General features: G+C 43.3%; 1 protein-coding gene across 2 annotated transcripts in view; it reads right to left on the reverse strand.

The window, feature by feature from the left end:
• Nucleotides 1–376: 376 nt before the first annotated feature.
• The window catches only part of LOC109912183 (C-type lectin domain family 10 member A-like), a 63,724-nt gene continuing 42,957 nt past the window's right edge, over nucleotides 377–21,143 (reverse strand). For both annotated transcript variants that reach the window (XM_048617864.1, XM_048617863.1), the window contains 5 exons: nucleotides 16,508–16,561; nucleotides 15,724–15,798; nucleotides 11,801–11,952; nucleotides 8,991–9,100; nucleotides 377–1,275 (listed from right to left, as the gene is read on the reverse strand). In XM_048617864.1, coding sequence (XP_048473821.1) covers nucleotides 1,131–1,275; nucleotides 8,991–9,100; nucleotides 11,801–11,952; nucleotides 15,724–15,798; nucleotides 16,508–16,561 — 536 coding nt within the window. In that variant the 3' untranslated portion in view covers nucleotides 377–1,130. The remainder of the gene's footprint in view (nucleotides 1,276–8,990; nucleotides 9,101–11,800; nucleotides 11,953–15,723; nucleotides 15,799–16,507; nucleotides 16,562–21,143) is intronic.

Genomic DNA, 21,143 nt, shown 5'->3' on the forward strand with positions numbered 1-21,143 from the left:
GCCTGTCCTGCCACCTTCAGTGATCTGTGCATATGTAGAGCCAGGTCCCTCTGCTTCTGCACTCCCTGTAATAATGTGACTTTGTGCAATAGGGTTAACAACTGCTAACATTTCTCCCTCTTTGTTGCCCAAGGACCCAAACACACACTCCAGGTGAAGCAGCATTTTAATTGTAGTTCTTTGAATCTTGTCTACTTTACTCACTGCTCATAGTGTGATATCCTTTACACTGGCAGGAGGAAACATTGTCTGGGCGACTGCGTTATGGAGCACCTTCACTCTGTAGGAATGACCATGAACTCCCAGTTGTTTGCCTTTTCAATAAACTGCCTTGCTCTCAGGCTAACATTTCTGTCCTAGCCACAAGACAATGAAATGAAAGAATTAATATTCTGTTTTATTTGAAGTGGTCTGGTCCATGTTGTAAAGGTTTAAATTCTTTCATGCGTTTATCACAGAGAGGCTACGCCGGATTCAAAACAAGAAAAGGCATCAGGGAGGGTTTTGCTTTGGAGTCAGCTTATGTTTCATTCCAGCATGACCAACTCTCTTAGCCTGGGCTCCAGATTTCAAAATGGTGAAAGGGAAAAGTGCTGTGGTGCTCAGCGGTGTCATTAGATAGCTGTGGGGCACCTTCTTTTCTTGGATTCCCCCAAAAAAAGATCAGCAGCTTGAGGAAAGTGGATACAAACATAAAGATAAAGTTGCTATGAAGTGGCTAGTACACAGATTTTATAGCACATGCCCATCTCTGGCAGAATGGTTGCAGAGTAGAAAATATAACATTCTCACAGACTCGCACAATCCTGGTGCAGGAAATTACTACAGTTCTACATTAAGCAAAATAACGCAATAAAAATTTGATTGAAATAAGCTTTCTAGGCAGCAAAAATAAACACACAATTAAATTCTGTCAAATGTTTTTTCTGATGTGCCTTAAAAGGTAGGGGTAAGATGTGCTATTTGTTTTGGTATTTTGCACAATTGAAATTAAAAAGAGAGTAGGAGTTGTTGTACCTGGGGCAGGGGAGTTAGCCTGAGTGGTTGGGCCAAGATTGAAGTCTAGAATCCGAAGATAGACATGGAAACAAAAAAAAAATCAGGTTTTTCCCTGGTTTCTGGGTGGCAAGTTATTTGAAATGACAGAAAACTGGGCGTTCACAGATGAAGTTCAGTTTCTGATCACACAAGTGGACATTCCATCTCCCATCACTCTTCATACCGCCACAAGCTTCATAACTCCTAAGATCTTTCGGTTCGCCAGGAGCCCAAAACCTGAACAATAATAAAAAAAAAATCAGTGAACAAGACTTACACTTACTTCACCAGTAGGCGCTATCCTGACTGGCAATTCCACAAAACTGACCCCTTGCCAAAAATAAAAGCCTGTTAAGATTCAGTGAATTGTCTCTCCTCTGTCAGTTTCAAAGAACCCCTATAGTATGGAAACAGGCCCTTCGGCCCAACAAGTCCACACTGACCCTCAGAGCATCCCACCCAGACCCATTGCCCTATAACCCACCTAATCTACACATCCCTGAACACTACAGACAATTTAGCATGGCCAATTTAGACTGTGGAGGAAACTTGAGCACCCAGAGAAAGCCCACGCAGACACAGGGAGAACGTGCAAACTCCACACAGATAGTCACCCAAGGATGAAATTTGAACCCAAGTCCCTGGTGCTGTGAGGCAGCAGTGCTAACCACTGAGCCACCATGCTGCATCTGTGTGATCCTGACTCTTATTAAGAAAGGCGTACATTACAGTGTTAATGCACCTTTTGTAAATCACTAGTTTGACTTCACCTAGAATACTGTGTCCAGTTCTGGGCAACATATAATAGGAAGGATGTTGACATTTCAGAGAGGGTGCAGGGCAAATTGACTAGCGAGGCATCAAGGATGAGGAGAACCAGTTATGTGGGGGGAACTGAACTGGCTGGAAGCAGTAATGTTATAAATATCACATGATTTGTTACTGGTTAGTTAATTGGAGTCAGTGGCAAGGTGGTAATGTCACTGAGCTAGCAATCTGGAGATTCCAGGTTAATATTCTGGGGATGTGAATTCATGGTATTGTGTGAGGGAAATCATGTCTCTCAAACTTGATTGAGTTTTTTGAGGAAGTAACCAGGAAGATTGACAGCAGAACAGTAGAAATTGTTTACTTGGACTTTAGTAAAGCCTTTGACAAGGTTCTACACGGTAGAATAATTAGTAAAGTTAGATCACATGCGAATCAAGGTGAGCTTGGCAATTGGATACAGAATTGGCTTGATGGTATTAGACAGGTGGTGGAGTGTTGTTTTTTAAACTGGAGGCCTGTGACCAGTGGTGTTCCTTCCACAGGGATCAGTGCTGGATCCATTTTTGTTTGTCATTTATATAAATGATTGGGATAGACTATAGAATGCATAGCTAGTAAGTTTGCAGATGACACCAAAATTGGACAGTAAAGAAGACTATCTATGATTACAGAGATTTTGAGCAATTGGGTCAATGGGCTGAAGAGTGGCAAATGGAGTTTAATTTGGATAAATGTGAGGTGTTGCATTTGGGTAGAACAAACAAGGTCAGGACTTATACAATTAAAAGTAAGGCCTTGGGTAGTGTAGTAGAACAGAGAGACCGAGGGATTCAGGTACATAATTCTTTGAAGTTTGCATCGCATTTGCATCACATACAGTGGTTAAGATATTTAGGCTGTGTACCTTCATTGCTCAGACCTTTTGAGTATAGGAGTTAGGAAATTATGTTGAGGTTGTACAAGATGTTGTTGAAGTCTCTTTGGGAGTACTGTGTTCAGTTCTGGTCACCCTGTTATAGGACGTGTGTTAAGCTGGAGAAGGTTCGAAGAGATTTACCAGGATGTTGCCAGGAATGGAGGGTTTGAATGATGAGGAGAGGCTGGATAGGCTGGGACACTTTTCACTGGAGTGTAGGAGGTTGAGGGGTGACCTTATAGAGGTTTATAAAATCACCAGGGGCATAGATAAGGTGTCTTTTCCCTAAGATGGAAGATTTCAAGACTAGAGGGGATATTTTTAAGTTGTGAGGAGAAAGATTTAAAATAGACAGGAGGGGTAACTTTTTTTACACAGAAAGTTGTTCATACGTACAGTGAACTTCCAGAGGAAGTGGTGGATGCAGGTACAGTTACAATGTTTAAAAGACATTTGAATAAGTACATGAATAAGAAATGTTTGGAGGGATATGGGCCAGGCACAGGCAGGTGGGACTAGTTCATTTGGGATTATGGTCAGCATGGACTGCTTGGATTGAAGGGTCTTTTTCCATGCTATATGACTCTATGACTTCACGCTGTGACAACTTGTAGAATTTAAAGTCAATTCAGACATCTGGAATATTTAAGACAATGTTGTGAAACTGATATTGGTTGTTGTAAAACCCTATCGGGTTCAATAATGTCCTTTCAGGAAGGGAATCTGCTTTCTTTACCTGGTCTGGCCTACATGTGACTCCACTAATGTGAGTGAATCTTAAGTGGCCTCTGAAATGCCACTCGAGGGGAATTAAGGATGGGCAATGAATGCCAGCTTTGCCAGTGATGCCTACATCCCATAAAGGAATGAAAATCATGCTGTCCAGGACAGCAGAAAGACATCCACTGGATCTTTCATGTCCACCTGAGAGGGCAACCTGGGGTTGTGATGGAAATACACGTTCCTTCAGGAGTGTATTGGGATGATGGCTTAGATCTTGTTCTTAAGCTTCTGGAGTGAGCGAGAGTGTGAGCCACTGAAACATGCCTCTGATATTGAGGGCTGTGTGTGTGCATGTGCATCAGTGAGACTGGATACAGAGTGTGGTACAGTCAATGGCCCTTTAATTCCTATCCTTGGGATACAGGATTACTGACAGGGATAGAAACCCCAGATTAGACTTGTCAATCTTTTTTTCAAAAAAAAATGTCCATGGAAAGTGAGCCTCGCTGGCTGGACTAGCATTTATTGCTTGTCCCTAGATGCCCTTGAGAAGGTGATGGTGAGCTGCCTTCTTGAAACGCTGTAGGTTGACCCACAATGCCATTAGGGAGGGAGTTCCAGGATTTTGACCCAAGAACAGTGATATATTTCCAAGTCAGGATAGTTCAGAGGGGAGCTTGCAGGCGGGTGGTGTTCCCATATATCTGTTGCCCTTGTCCTTCAAGATGGAAATGGTTGTGTTTGTAAAATACTGTTGAAGGAACCTGGGTAAGCTATTGTGAAAGGTGGACAGAAATAAGAAGCTTCTCCCTACGATCCACACTTGGTGAAGCAAGCACACCTTACTGTATTCAGAATCCTCTTGTGAGGAATTCACCAAACGCCTCATTTTAATCAGATGGCCCTCCAAACAGTGTTGGAGAGTGAGGGCTGCACTGTAAGATGTAACTGCTCTGCCTTGACTAAGACCTGTCCTAGTACAGTAACACCCAGTTCACAACCAATAAGAAAACAGCAAGTAATCACCCAGCTGAAGGGAGGTCACAATACCTGGCCCTGGGTTGTGGGTGGAGTGTAAAGGAAGAGAATCAATTTCTGGCCGTTTGGGCTCTTGACACACATTGCTGGAAGCAACCCTGGTTTCACATTCTTGCTGGTTTACCCTGCATTGTAGTTAGTGAAGATTAACATTGGACAGGAGCATTCCATCTGACTCACTGGGCTTCCTACCTGGGGAATTGGGTTAAAATGGCCCCTGCTAGGTTTCTCATGATTTTACATGTGTACTTCCCACATTTCAGTAGGAGTGTGGCTCAGATCAGTAATTTACATTCATATAATGCCATTAATGTCATTAGGAGCAGAAGGGCAGGTATAGGCCATTTAGTACCTTGGTCATGCTCTGCCATTCTAGCTCATGGCTGGTCATCAACCTCAATGCCACGTTCCCACATTATCCCTGTATCCTGATCTCATCAATAACTGAAATTGATCAGTCTCTGTCTTGAACACACTCATTGACGTTTCTACAGGCCTCTACAGTTGAGAATTCCAAAAATTTACCAATCTCTGAGTAAAGAAAGTCCTCCCAATCTCTATCCTAAACGGCCAACCCCTTATTCTGAGATTGTTCTGTCTAACTGTAGACCATGGGCCATAAGACATAGGAGCAGAAATTAGGCCATTCGGCCCATCGAGTCTGCTTGGCCATTCAGTCATGGCTGATGTTTCTCAACCTCATTCTCTAGCTTTCTCCCTGTAACCTTTCATCTCCTTGACAATCAAGAATCTATCTATCTCTGTTTTAAATGTACTCAATGACCTGACCTCTACAGCCCTCTGTGCCAATGAATTCCACAGATTCACCACTCTCTGGCTGAAGCAGTTTCTCCTTATCTCCGTTCTAAAAAATCTTCCCTTTACTCTCGGGCCCTAGTCTCTACTACCAATGGAAACATCTTCCCAACATCCACTCTGTCCAGGCCATTCAATATTCTGTAAGTTTCAATTAGATCCCCCTCATCCAATGTTCCTCATATGTTAAGCCTTTCATTCCTGGGATCATTCTTGTGAACCTCCTCTGGATTGCTCCAGGGCCAGTACATCCTCCCTGAGGTAATGGGCTGAAAATTGCTCACTATACTCTAAATGTTGTCTGAGCTTTATAAAGCCTCAAAAGTACATCTCTGCTTTTATATTCTAGTCCTCTCAAAATAAATGCCAACATTGTATTTGCCTTCCTGACTACTGCCTCAACCTGCAAGTTTTCCTTGAAAGAAACCTGGACTAGGACTCCCGAGTCCCTTTGCACCTCAGACTTCTGAATTTTCTCCCCATTTGGACAGTAGTCCATGCCTCTATTCTTCCTACCAAACTGCATGACCTCATACTTTCCCATTGTATTCCATCTGCCACTGCTTTGTTTACTCTCTTAACCTATCTAAATCTTTCTGCAGTCTCCCTGCCTCCTCAATACTACCTGCCCCTCCACCTACCTTTGTATCATCAGAAAACTTATCCAGAATGCCCACAGTTCCTTCATCTAGATCATTAATGTATAAAGTGAAAAGTTGTGGTCCCAGCACTGACCCTTGCGGAACATCACTAGTTACCAGCTGCCATCCCGAGAAGGACCCTTTTATCCCCACTCTCTGCTTTCTGCCAGACAGCCAATCTTCTATCCATGCTAGTACCTTGTCTCTAACACCATGGGCCCTTACTTCCTCAGCAGCCCTCCTGTGCGGCACGTTATTAAAGGCCTTCCGGAAGTCCAAATAGATAACATCCATTGGCTGTCCTTGGTCTAACCTGCTTGTTACTTCCTGAAAGAATTCTAACAGGTTTTGTCAAACATAATCTCCCCTTGATGAAGCCATGCTGACTTTGCCCTTTTTTACCATGCATTTCCAAGTATTCAGAAATCTCACCTTCACAATGGACTCCAAAATCTTACCAATGACCAAGGTCGGGCTAATCGGCCTGTAATTTTCAGTCTTTTGCCTTGCTTCATCCTTAAACTGGGAGGGGGGTTACATTAGTGATTTTCCAGACCTCTGGGACCCTCCCTGACTCTGGTGATCCCTGAAAAAACACCACTAATGCCGCTACTATCTCTTCAGCTATCTCCTTCAGAACTCTGGGATGTAGCCCATCTGGTGAATTATCCACCTTCAGAACTTTCAGTTTTTCTAGCACCTTCTCCTTGGTGATAGTCACCATACTCGCCTCTGCCCCCAAACTCTCTTGAATTTTTGGGAGATTACTCGTGTCTTCCACCGTGAAGACTGACGCAAAGTACTTATTCAGTTCCTCAACCATTTCTTTGTTCCCCGTTACTACTTCTCCAGTGTCATTTTCCAGCTGCCCAATGTCCACTTTTGCCTGTCTTTTGCTCTTTGTATATCTGAAGAAGCTCCTGCAATTTTTTTTTTACTGGCTAGCTTACCCTCATATTTAATCTTCTCCCTCCTTATTTCTTTCTTTGTTGCCGTCTATTCGTCTTTGTAGGTTTTCCAATGCCCTTCTCCACATTATACGCTTTTTCTTTTGCTTATAAGCTGTCCCTGACTTCCCTTTGTTAGCTATAGTTGCCTCATCTTCCTTTTAGTACCCTTCTTTTTCCTAGGAATGAATTTTTGCTGTGTATCCTGAATTACTCCCAGAAACTCCCCCCATTGCTATTCCACTGTATTTCCTGCTAGGCTCCTCTCCCAGTCAATTCTGCCCAGCTCCTCCCTCATGCCTCTGTAGTTGCCTTTATTCAACTGTAATACCATCATATCTGATTCCACCTTCTCCCTCTCAAATTACAGAGTAAATTCTATCACATTATGGTCACTACCTCCTAAGGTTTCCTTCATCTTAAGCTCCCTTATCAAGTCTGCCTCATTGCACAACACTTTAAGATTTTTCTGTAAGCTTCAATGAGACTGCCTCTCGTTTTTGTAGAAGATACAGGTCCAGTCTCCTCAATCTCTCCTCATGGCATGCAAAACAATTCTTTTCATTTTATCTCAGTATGTGACAATAACAAAGCAAATGAAATCACCAAACAGTGCTATCATCCCAGGAATCAGCCTGGTGGGCCTCTGCTGCATCCCGCTTGGACAGGTCATTCTTTATTGAGGCAAGGAACCAGAACTGTACACATTACCCCAAGGGGCTGCCTTACCAACTTAAAGTAAGGCTTGCTAACTCTTAGCCTTTATCACAAGATGATTTAGTATAACATTCCTTTTGTATTCTGAATGGCTTGCTCCATCTGAATAAAACTGACTCCGAGATAGTAGGAACTGCCGATGCTCCATCTGAATGCTAGCTTACAGTGATTCATGAACAAGGTCACCAACCCAAAGTAGTAAAATATTCCACACACTCCAACGGAGCATGTGCAAATGGAATTCAATGGCAAGGTACATACAGAGGTGTTAGTAAGCTCTTTCAAAGAGTTATAAAGTAGAGAGATATCCAAGTTATAAAGGGAACTCTACAGCTTAGGGCCAAGAAAGCTGAAGAAACAGCCACAAACACTTAAAATAACTAGAAGCAGGAGTAGGCCATTCAGCATCTTGAGCCTTCCCTGCCATGTAATACAATCGTGGGTGATCTCAGCTCTACTTTCCAGTCTACCCCCCATAATCCTTTAACCCATTACTAATTAAAAGTCTGTTTATCCCCTTCTTAAATTTACTCAATGTCCCAACACCCACCGATTCACATCTCTTTGAGAAAAGTAATTCGTTCTCATCTCTGTTTTAAATCTGCTACTCTTTAGCCGAAAACTATGACCTCTCATTCTAGGCCACCACCACAAAGAGAAACAACTGCTCTACATCTACTTTATCAATCTCCTTTAGCATCTTATTTACTTCAATTAGATCTCCTCTCATTCTCCTAAAGCAACTACAGGCCTAAACTGTTCAATCTCTCCTCATATGACGTGTCTTTCATCTCTGCAATTAATCTATGGATTGAAATCCAGGCTGTTTGAGGGGCCAGGATTAAGGCAGTGCTGATATCTCAAAGTTATTAGGCTGGAGGAGATGACAGATACACAGGGTCCGGATAAAGGCAATTATTTAGGACTGAGATGAAGAGAAATCACTTCACTCAGAGGGTTCTGAATCTTTAGAATTCTCTTCCTCAGAGAGTTGTGGATATTCCATTGCTGAATATATTGAAGACTGGGATCGAGAGATCTTTGGTCTCTCAGGGAATCAGTGAGCTGGCAGGAAAGTGTTGAACCCAGGATCAAGTGTGATCATATTGATTGGTGTAACAGGCTAAATGGGCTGAATGATCTACTCCAGCTCCAGTTTCAGGTGCCATTAGCAGAGTTGGGGGGGGGAAGGGTGTGAGAAAATGCATGGCTTGGAAAATAGGACTTGGGCAAAACCCAATGACATTGGGAACTGACCAACAAAAGGTCAACCTGGGTTTCTGTTTGATGTGCACAGTACAGCATTACAGAGTGAGACAGCACAGAAAGACAGCATGCAGCCCATTGTAACACAAAGACTGAATATATTATAACCTTACTTACTTGAATGTGGTATTATATTGTGTTCCATCCACCCAACTCCAATTATCCATTTTTGTACCACTGAGTCCAATCCAATGTCGAGTTAATCTAATCTCTTTATTCAAAAATCCCTGTGGGTGTCCAAATAAAATTTCAATGTAAGTGCAGTTTTAAAAGAACGATCTGAAAATACTCCAGCACCTTATATCAGTGTCACATAACACTGCAGCCTAGAAATTTGGTAGCAGTCATTAGAATATCTCATGTGACCAGCATCTATGCAAGGATAATTACCCCTGTGTAGGCAAGACATGGTCTGAGGTCCCCTGGACGTTGCCTCTTAGATGATGAGAGCATGAAGATTGTTAATGTGTCTGAGACTTGCTGGTGAACGATGGCCTGGGGGCCACGTATGTGGGGGTGGGTTGGTCTCAGAAGCTGGTGGGGTGGGAGTGGTGGAAATAAACATGGTAACCAGTGCTAGCAGCCAATGGGGTGTGAGAATTGGGGCAGGGACACCTGGGATTGGGAGATCAAAAGTCACAGGGCAGGGATGGCATTAGGAGGTAGAGGATCCTTTAATGTGAGGTCAAGGTGACCATTCCTGCTCTTTAATAGTGTAGGTTAGATGGGCTTCAGATTGTTTTCACAGGTCGGCGCAACATCGAGGGCCGAAGGGCCTGTACTGCGCTGTAATGTTCTATGTTCTATGTTCTAATTCCTTATTAAGATTATCTTTCTCGCTTCTCAGTTCCCTCCAGGCTGAGCTTCTGGCCAGATGGAGCCTGATGACTTCATGGAAAACCAGATTCAGAGTAAGGTTTGAACTAAGTGCTTGGGCCCCAGACCTGCTCCAGACTTGGGGGAAGGACACATCTCATTTCCTACTTTTCTGATAAGCTCACTAGTACAACATTAGCTGAGGTCAATACACATGTACTTCATGTGTACTTCATTTTGGGGACTTAGAAGTATTGGTGGTGCCTGAGGAATCAAGGCTCCAATTCAAGGCTAACAAAGTGTGGAGCCGGAGGAACACAGCAGGCCAGAATTTTTGAAGAAGGGTCCCGACCCGAAATGTCAGCTTTCCTGTTCCTCTTATGCTGCCTGGCCTGCTGTGTTCATCCACTTCTATACTTTGTTATCTCTGACTCCAGCATCCGCAGTTCTTGCTATCTCAAATTCAAGGCTGACCCTTCTGAGGCCTCATGAGTAGCAACTTTCAAACCAATGCTCATCATTACGTTGAGTAGCAAGGAGAATTTCACACAGAGATTCAGTCCATATTTTAACAAGAACAAGTTAAGAGTGGACAATAATTGGAACCTCTCACCTTGTGTATTCACAAGCTATTGTCGTTGTGTTTGCAGCAGGCTGAAGGGAGCAATGATATCTACCATTATGTTAATGGATTTGTGATCGCAGAGGGCCAACAAAAATAATGACAAGCAAAAGCACTGACCCCAATCTTGACAAGAGGCAGGATTTTCCAGAGGGCGGATGAGTTGTGGTTGGAAATGCTTCATTTCTCTTTCCTGGGTTGTGGCTATCACAGGTAGTGCCAGCATTTGGTGCGCATCTCTAATTGCCCTTCGAGAGCTGTTATGTTTCAATCACATCATTGTGGACCTGAAGTCACATCTCAGGCAGACAGATTTTCTTCTCTAAAGAACATTGCTGAACCAGATTGATTGTTGTAAAAACCTATGACAGTTGTCATGGTCGTCACTAGTTAAACCTGTTTTAAAAATCCATAGTTTATTAATTAAATTTAATTCCCACCAAGCCCCAGTGTGGGATTTAAACACACATCTCCAGAGAAATGATCTGGCTGTGGGTTGTTAGTCCAGGGACATTACCACGCTACCATCATCTCCCCACAGAGTTTGTTTCCTATTCAGGAAGCCAGCTTGACAGGCTTGTTCCACACATCCTCCTTGCTGGCTTGGGTGAGAGGGAATGATGGAAGGGAGGGAAGTAAGTTTTGGGGGAGGGGAGGTGAGCAAGGATGTAGCTCACCTGCATTTCTTGGCCCACAAGCTGTGCTGAAAATATACTTGACTCTTCCATTCGGAAATTTTAACCTCCCATTAGCTGCAGGGCTTCCTGATGCCTGTAAAACCCAAACGGCCAGGGAGAGAGTTACGTGAGGAGATGGTGATGTAGTGGTAGATAGGTCTGGGAATCTGGATGCTTGAGTTAATGGTTTTGAGATGTGCATTCAAATTCCACCCTAGCAGCTCCTGGAATTGAAAACTAACCTCAGTGATGGTGAGCATGACATCTGTTATCAATGATCATAAAAGCCCATCTGGTTCAATAGGGTCCTTTAGGCCATCCTTACCTGGTCTAGCCCAGCCTATGTGTGCCTCCAAACATACAACAATGTCATTGATTCTTAATTGTCTTCTGAAATGGACCCAGTTCAAAGGCAATTAGGGATGGTCAATGAATGCTGGCCTTGTCAGTGATGCCACAGCCAATGAAAGGATCTAAGTCATGGAGACTTATTATAATTAGTCCATCCTGAGAGCAGGTTGGTCAGCTGGTCCCAGTGTCGTGTCTGCATTATACCCAGCAACATGCCAGTTTGAGATTTTTAACATGTTACTGTCCCACCCATCTGCAAAGATAACTAGTCCCATTCTGTGTATGTGGGAAATCCTCAGATCCCTCTCTCCTGATCTTCTTTCACCAAAACTGTAATGGCAATCCTGGTTACACCAGGAGCCAGGGCGTCATCTGGCCTTCCAGGGAAGGTCTGGGAGCAGCTGCGAGGGATTTTTCAGGCCATTGATGTCACCTTGAGAGACTTCCAGAAAAATTCTAACCTGTTCCTCGGCGCTGTTAATCACAACCAGATTGGACGTGTTTGATAAGCAGAATCTCTGTGATGTTGACCAGTCTTCTGTGTTTGGTGAGAAGTAATAACATTTTTGGTGGAATTCTTTCCATTCGTCAGGACACTCTAATCGACACTGACCTGTGAAGGAGAATCAATCACAGAGTTGTTATAGAATAGATGGTGGCCATTCAGTCCTTCGTTTGTGTCCTGGACCCCTGAATCAACGATGCACTTAGTGTCATTATCCTGGCTTCTCCCTGCAGCTTTACATAGAACAGTACAGTACAGGAGCAGGCCTTTTGGCCCACTATGTTGTGCTGAACATGACTCCAAATTAAACGAATCCCTTCTGCTTGCCCTTGCTCCATGTTTCTCATTTCCAGGTAATGATCTAATTCCCTTTTGAAAGCCTCGATTGAATCTGTCTCTACAACGCTTTCGGGCAGTGCATTCTAACCAATCGTTATGTGAATGGGCTTTTCCATGTGTCGTTATTCAACCTCTCTTCATAAGATTATTCCTCCATACCTAGTGTTAACTTAGTGAACTGGACTGCCTTGAATGCCATTATATGTTTCCTTAGATAAGGGGTCAAAACCTGTATCCAATATTCCAGTGCTTCTACCAGAGATAGCATTTTTTGCTTGATTTTAATTTGGTTTAAGCTTTATTGTCACATGTACTCAAGTTCAGGAGTACAGTGAAAAGTGTACAACGTTGCCGCACACGGTGCTTTCTTAAGTATAAAGGTACATAAGTACAAGCAGTAACATGGAGAAACAAAGTTAAAAATAAAACATTACCATTTTTCTTGGAGTAGAAGAAATAAAGTTAACTTTTAACGTTACAGTTCTTCATGGTATTAAGTGGAAAAATAAAGGAATAAACATGAAAGTTCAACAGTCTTTCTTAAGTGCGCTCCCTGCAAGGGCTCGGTCTCCTCTGCTTTGGCCTGCTCTGGACTCTGCACATGCCAGGGAATCTCCCTCACCAACACTTTGGGCTCGCTCTGACTATATTGGGCTCAGGTCCACAGCCACTTCCACACAGTGGACATCCAGCTGACACTGCTCTGGTCCCACAGAGGCTGCCACACTCCCTGTGATGCCATTGCTGCTGCAGCCTCTGTCTGCAGAACACCAGAAAGTAAGTTCTATCAAATCTCCTCTCAATGTTGTCTTCCCTGAGGCTAACAGTTCCAACATCTTGGCTGTAGCTACAAAACTGAAACAGTTACTTCCAACTCGTATCCCCATTAGGGAAGTATCGGCGTGCACTCAGGTCCATTTTACACTCGCAACTCCGTAGCTTTTACACCTGGGTCACTTCCTTACCTAGAGCCTAAACTTTGAACACAAGGGCAGTCAGGGATCACAGGCTAGATAAATTGCCAGAGAGAGTGGGTAAACGGGGCACTGTATTTCACCCCTCTGCCAGCACCACAACTTGCCTCAACTATCTCTGCTTCCCAGAAGGAAAAGATGACTGACAGGGAAAAGCCCAGTTCCTGATAGTTGTCTCCTCTTCTCTCCCGTGTGGTATTGATGATCCTTGGGCTGGTCAGGCTTTGGCTGGCATTGTGTGAAAGAAGCCCTAAGATGGTGCCACCTGCTCCTGAGGACACAGTGAGCCCAACTAAGGAGTTACCATCGTCCAGAGACCAGTAACAGAGACTGGGAATGATAACAGTAATCTGACAACTGGTCTGGGATGACTGAGTTAACCTGGTAACTGGTTCTGGATATGAGTGTGGTAACCTGGAAACTGGGATTGGGAATGGCAGCGGTAACCTGGTAACCCTCCACCACAGGTCTGTATTTAAGATGTTCACTGATGCTTTCACAGTGTTCAGCACCATTCATGACTCCTCCAATATAGGAGCAGTCCATGACTACTATATCTAGAAAGAACTGGACATTGTTCATTGGGTTGATAACTGCGAAATAACATTCACATAAAACTAGTGTCAGGCAATGACAATCTCCAACAAGAGAGAGTGTAACCATCTGCCATTAGCAATTCAATGATATTGCCATCACTGAGTTCCCTGCTCTTAATGTCCTGGGGTTTACCATTGACCATCCATATCAATACTATGAATACAACAGCAGGTCAGAGGCCAGGAATCCTGTAGTGAGTAACTTACCTCCTGACTCCTCAAAGCCTGTCCACTATCTACAAGGCACAAGTCAGGAGTGTGATGGAATGCTCCCCACTTTCCAGGATGGGTGCAGCTCCAAAAACACTCAAAAAGCTTGACATCATTCATGACAAAGCAACCCGCTTGACTGGCACCACATTCACAAACATCCACTCCTTCTACGACCGAAGCTCAGTAGCAGCAGTGTGTACTGTCTACAAGATACATGGCAGCAACTCACCTACGTTACTTAGACAGCACTTTCCAAACCCAAAATATCTACCATCTAGAACGACATAGGCAGCAGGTACATGGGAACGCCACTTCAACAAATCCCAGTCGCTAATGCATGCACAAGCATCTCCCTACAGCATACTGCAAGTGCTCCTCTGTTATAGCAAATGTAGCCTTATATTGGAAACATTTACCTCTTTTTGTAACTTGAGATCATCCTAACTCGCAAGAACTGCTGCGGTTTGTGAAGATGGCTCAGCACCACCTTCTCGAGGGCAGTTAGGAATAGCCAATAAATATTGGCTCAGTCAGTGATTTCCATGCCCACTGTATGAATAGAGGCTGTGATCTCACCAGCTGTTGGTGCGGTAGACATCCCGGGTAAGCATGGAGGGTCACGGTGGTGCTGGATACAAGTCAGGTCATGGTAGATATAAAGAGCTCAAATGTACCACAACATCTAGGTCAAACTCTCCCCAGGCATATCTCCTTGCCCAGACAGAAAAAAACAATGCAAAAACAGTAATGCTTGGTAATGAACTGTAGCTCCATTTTAAAGTACACAAGATCAGGCACACCAGTACATATCATTCACTTTACTGGTCTTTCCTTCAGGTGACAGAGATGGTTAGAAATAGAGGTCCTGCGTAAAACTCAATTCTTTTGGTGTTGAATATTTAATATTGCCTGTGTAGCTTGAGATCTCATTTAACTGTGTTATGGTAGTAAATGGCCTTCTAGAAATCTCTACCACTTGAAAACAAATAAAAGGTCACACGAATCATTGAGGCATTGAAATGACATCAAAGGTTTATCAGGTCCATGTTACCACAATGCAGTGTTTGGGAGAACAGCATGTTTTGGCCTTAGAAGGAACGAAAAAGAGCCAGGAGGTCATCTGACATAATGGAGTAGTTGTGGACCACATGGTCATTGACCAAAAGGGTACAGAAAATTTATTGACACAGTGCTAGCTACCAGCCCCGATTAACAGTGTATATCAACAAGTGCTCCAGGGCAGAGGGGAGTCCTCATTGGATGTTCTTTATAGGTGGCAGTCCTTGTTAGGGAGCTGACCTCCACAGATGGACGATGGAGCAGACAAAGAGGAGGAAGGTACAGGGAAGAGTAACACTTTGGTTAGATACCAGGATCCTTCACAACTTTAACAAGATCAAAACCCTCTGCACCAACAGCCTATGTCTCTTCTGGTATCAGTGAACCTTCCCAAATTATCATAGCCATATATATCCTTTGTCTAAATAACTTTTGTATCCTTTCTAAACTGCATTTTTAGAAAAAAAAACTAAATAAACTATCTGAGAATTGCTTACACATTTTCGACTCCTATATTAGGTAACTGTGATCATGAATCTTCCAGTGAGCCTTGTGGGATAGGCAGGCAATTTTAGGATAGCTTATTAAGTTTCTTCACTTAACGAGCATATGAATTGTCTAATGCATTTTGCATACCAACAGACAAGGTAGCTGAAAGTATTTCAGGGGTTGCACCAAGTCTTCCCAGAGCTACTTACAGTTCTCCTTTATTCCTTTCAGCTGATCTATAATGTCGTTGTGTGTTTGGCGTATTTGCTGATCCAAATTTGCCACTGAAAATGAAACACAGTGTTAGTACTAATGCTGCAGGCACTGTTAATAGCAATCTCAACTGAACCAGGGTATCAGCAGAGGTACACAGTTCCCGAGGTAACAAGAAGACTTGTGCCACCTTCTAAGGTCAGGTTTCTGCTGTCGATCCTGGTGGATGGTGGAACACGATGTGGCAGAGCGAGCAATTAAACAATGGAGCAAATCTTCGAATTATAAATCCACATTTGCAACAGAGGCATCCAGACTAGGATGCAGTCAGTCTCTGGAGTCTGTGTGTCAACAGGGGTGGATCATCTGGCCTCGATAACTAAGGACAAGAGGAGGCTTAAAGTGGCTATGTCTCTCCCTGTGGTCAGTGCCTCAGTGGTAGTACTCTCACCTTTAAACCAGCTGGTTTTGAGCACAGTTTGCAGCCTTGACCTCCAGTGAGATACTGAGGGACTGCTGCAGTGCTGGAATGCTGTCTTTCAGGTGCCCTTCATCCAGAACTGGTGCAGCAGTGCCTCCATGGGGAGCAGGACTGAATTATGTTGTGACTGGTTTACATACGAAATTCCAACTGCAAATAGTCGATGCACAGGATATTAAAACAAATGGGGTTGATGGTAATTCACACAGGTGAAAGACTGAATAAAAGTCTACCTTAGTTTTAGAACTCAGACATGTTCAGACTGAATGAAACAGAAATAAAATAATTATTTTACTTACTGTCATTTTTTATCTTTGACTGACTGTGCTTCACATCTGCGGACACTGATGAAACTGCAAATAAAAGCAAATTTTTATGCAGGGTCTTTTGGTTGTAACATGAGATAATTGTGCCATTTACACACTTGTCATATGGCGAGAAGTGATTTTCCTGTACAATGCAACCATCTCCCAGAATAGAATAAAAGTTGACTTCTCCACTTCATCAGTATATTTGATGGGAAAGTGTGTGATATCAGGAGTCTGATGGAATACTTCCCACTTGCCTGGATCAGTGCAGCTCCAAAAACACTTGAGAGACTTGACACCATCCAGGAAAAAGCAGACCACTTGATTGGCATCACATTCACAAACATCTCCACCACCAATGCTCAGTAGCAGCAGTGTGTACTATCTACAAGATGCACTCCAGAAATTTACCAAAGATCCTTAGACGGCACCTTCCAAACCCATGACCACTTCCATCTGGAAGGACAAAGGGCAGACGATATACGGGAACACCACCACAGGCAGGTTCCCCTCCAAGCCACTCACCATGCTGACTCTAATCTGATGGATTCTATGGATCTGCCCTCAGAGTGTAGGAACTAAGTGACAGAACTAAGTGTTGTCAGACACTCAAACATGACAAGGGGTCCCAGAGGAGTTTTCCCAGTAGCTGAGGACTATTTCCTCATAGGTTGAGTGATTTACATGAAGCAAAGTTCCAGCTCTCAAAATACCCCAGGGCAGCAGGCAGCTTTGCCATCAAACTGTTGGGAAAAGAAGTCGTACAGATGACCAATCATAGAAAAGTTATCAGCTTCCACTGATGAGGCAGAATCGGTGAGGAGCTGCCCCTCTGATCACAAGCTGCTTCCTTCCCACACTTTCTACTGATAAGTTCACGAGTGAGGCAGATGGAAGTATAGGGACATTGCACAGTGTGCGGGGAGGGGGAGATTGCAAAAGGGAGTAGAGAGAGACTGCAGGGTGGAGAAAGGTACGCTGTGGGGAGGAGGCTACAAACCAAAGAGAGTGGTTTTAAACTTGTACAGCTAACTGGAAGCCGGGCAAACCTGAGGTAATGCACTTCTCGAAAATGAATCTGGACTGTCTAGCTTAAAGCTGCACAAATTCAGGAGCATACTGCAATCTTGAAATTTGCTCCTTGGCATTTATCGACTTTAGGCGAATCATGAGTTCCCACAGGGATTGGTTTTAAAGCTGGACTTAGGATTCTATTAATATTCTATGATCCTGTTCATATTTTAGGATCCTATTAATATTTTCTTATCCTAGGGATATTTTCTTGTTTGAAAAAAGTGTAAAAATTTTAATATTACACCACACAAGTCCAGCACTGTGCATTCCCAACTGCAATAACTTGAAAACCAAAATACATACTTAAGGTAACAGAAATACAACATTTTAAAAATACATCAATATTTTGTACATTGTATTTTTAGGTTTACCCGGGTCCTTCTAGTGGCAGAGGTTCGTCGGTGCAGGCACCACCTCCACCCAACAATACTTCACTAGTTACGGAGCATTCATTGGAAATGAGAATAATAAGAATAGCATCTGAATGGACCAGCTGAATGGCAAAGGGGGAGGCCTAAGTCAGAATAGAGGGTGAGAGGGAAAGCTGGGGCAAGGCATGATGGCTCAGTGCTTAGCACTGCTGCCTCTGCGCCAGGGACCCGTATTCCATTCCACCCTTGGTGACTGTGTGGAATTTGCACATTCTCCATGTGGCTGTGGGGTCATCTGCTGGGTGCTCCGGTTTCCTCCCTCAGTCCAAAGACGTGCAGGTTAGGTGGATTGGCCGTGCTAAATTACTCATAGTGTTCAGGGATGTGTAGGTTAGGTGGGTTAGCCAGGGGAAATGCAAAGCTGCAGGATAGGATAGAGGGATGGATTTGGATGGAATGCCTTTCAGAGGTTCGGTGTGGGCTTGTTGGGCCAAATGGCCTGTTTCCACACTGTAGGGATTCTATGAATCCTTCATCTGCGCTGACTTCACTCAAGGCAGAGGGAGGCAAGGCCTGGCAGCAGGATGTAAGGCCAAATGCGAATGGAAAGCAAGACCAGGGCCAGGGAGGCAATGGTGTTAAATTGGAAAGGTCAAAATAATTTGATGAAATGGATGTAAAAAGAAATGAAATTAAATGGAATGAGGTTAAACTGGGCACCATATAAGAAGCACGGCTTCTAATTTTTAAAAATTAATTCATGGGATATTGTTAACATTTATCAGTACAAATACAGAAGAAACATAGAAGAAGAGCCATTTATTTTAAAGGAATACAGTATAAACGTAGGGAAGTGCTGATGGAATGCTACAAGGCATTAGCGAGACCGCATCTGGAGTATTACATACAATTTTGATCCCCTTACCTGAGGAAGGATGTAATTACATTGGAGGCAGTTCAGAGAAGGTCCACTAGATTGATTCCAGAGGTGAGGGGTTTGTCGTATGAAAAATGATTGATCAGTTTAGGCTTATACTCTCTGGAGTTTAGAAGAATGAGAGGAAATCTAATTGAGGTATATAAGACGCTAAACGGGATTGACAAGATAGATGTAGAGAAGATGTTTCCCCTTGTTGGGCAAACTAGAACAAGAGGTCACAGTTTTAGGTTAGGGTGCCAAAGATTTAAAACAGAGACGAGGAGAAAAGGGTTTCTCAAAGGATTGTGAATCTGTGGAATGCACTACCCTAGAGTGTGGTGGATGGTGAGACATGGAATTAATTTAAGGAAGAGATTGACTAATTTTTAATTAGTAGTGGATAAAAGGGTTATGACGAATGGGCAGGAAAGTGGATGAGATCAACCATTAGCCAGAATACCAAAACTGGGAACTTAATATTCAGGAGTATTTGCTTGGGATGACTGGCAAGTTGGAGGTTTTCAAAAGTGAGATAACGAAAGTTCAGAGGCGGTATGTTCCTGTTAGAGTGAAGGGTAAGGCTGATAGGAGTAGGGAACAATGAATGAATAGAGATGTTGAGGCTCTGGTCAAGAATAAGAAAGAGGCATATGTCAGGAATAGATCCCACTTCCTGGGATCAAGTGAATCTCTTGAAGAGTATGGGGGGCGGGGGTGCGTGGAGGCATTCTGAAGAAGGAAATCAGGAGGGCAGAAAGGTGGTATAAGATAACCTTGGCAGATAAGGTTGAGGATAATCTAAAGAGGTTCTACAAGTATATTAAGGGCAAAACAGCAACTCAGGAGAGAATAGCGTCCCTTAAATATCAATGAAGTCGTTTATGTGTGGAACCACAGGAAATAGGAGAGATATTAAATGAATAGTTTGCTTCAGTATTCATGTGGAGAAAGACATGGAAACTAGGCAACTCGGGGAAATAAATATTGACGTCTTGAAAACAGTCCACGTGACAGAAGAAGAAGGTGTTGGAGATCTTAAAATGCATAAAGGTAGATAAAACTCAGGGACCTGATCATATGTATCCTAGGACACTCTGGCAAGCTAGGGAAGAAATTGTGGGGCTCCTACTGGAGATATTTGTATCATGTACAGCCATGGGTGAGGTACCGGAAGACTGGAGAGTGGCTAATGCACCTATTGCACCTTTGTTTAAGAAAGGCTGCAAAGAGAATCTTGGGAACTGTAGACCGGTGAGTCTGATGTCAGTTGTTGGAGGGGATTCTTAGAGACAGGATTGACACGTATTTGGAAAGGCAAGTACTGATTAGGGATTGTCAGCATGGCTTTGTGCATGAGAAATCGTGTCTCACAAACTTGATTGAGTTCTTTGAGGATTGAATCAAGAAGATAAACGAGGGCAGAGCAGTAGATGTTGTCTACATGGAAGTTAGTAAGGCCTTTGACAAGGTTCCACATGGTAGATTGGTTTATAAAGTTAGATCACGTAGGTTTCAGGGAGAGCTTGCCAATTGGTTAGAAAATTGGCTTGACAGTAGGAGACAGAGGATGGTGGTAGAGGATTGTTTCTCAGACTGGAGGTCTCTGATCAGTGGTGTTCCACAGGGACTGGTGCTGGGTCCGTTGTTGTTTGTCATTTATATAAACAATGTGGATGAGAATATAGGAAGCACGGCTAGTCAGTTTGCGGATGACACCAAAACTGGTGGCATAGTAGACAGTAAGGAAGGTTACCTAAGACTACAAAGGCATCTTGATTGATTGGGCCAATGGCCTGAGGAGTGGCAGATGGAATTTAATTTAGATAAATGTGAGGTGTTGCATTTGTTAAGATGAACAAGGACAAGACTTACACAGTTAAAGGCAAGGCCCTAAGGTGTGTAGAAGAACAGAGAGACTTGGGGTTCAGGTACATATTTCATTGAAAGTTGCGTTACAGATAAACAGAGTAGAAAAGAAGGCATTTGGCATACTTATTTTATTGCTCAGAACATTGAGTATAGGAGTTGGGACGAAATGTTGTGGTTGTATAGGATGTTGCTGAGGCCAATTTTGTAATGTGCAGTTCTGGTCACGCTGCTATAGGAAGAATATTATTAAATTGGAGAGGATGCTGAAAAGATTTACCAGGATGTTACAGGGACTGGAGGGTTTGAATTATAAGGAGGGGCTGGATAAGCTGAGATGTTTTTCACTGGAGTATAGGAGGTTGAGACGTGACCTGGAAGAGGTTTATAAAATCAT

This window comes from Rhincodon typus, chromosome 38 (assembly GCF_021869965.1).
Source record: "Rhincodon typus isolate 14 chromosome 38, sRhiTyp1.1, whole genome shotgun sequence".
Taxonomy (NCBI): domain Eukaryota; kingdom Metazoa; phylum Chordata; class Chondrichthyes; order Orectolobiformes; family Rhincodontidae; genus Rhincodon; species Rhincodon typus.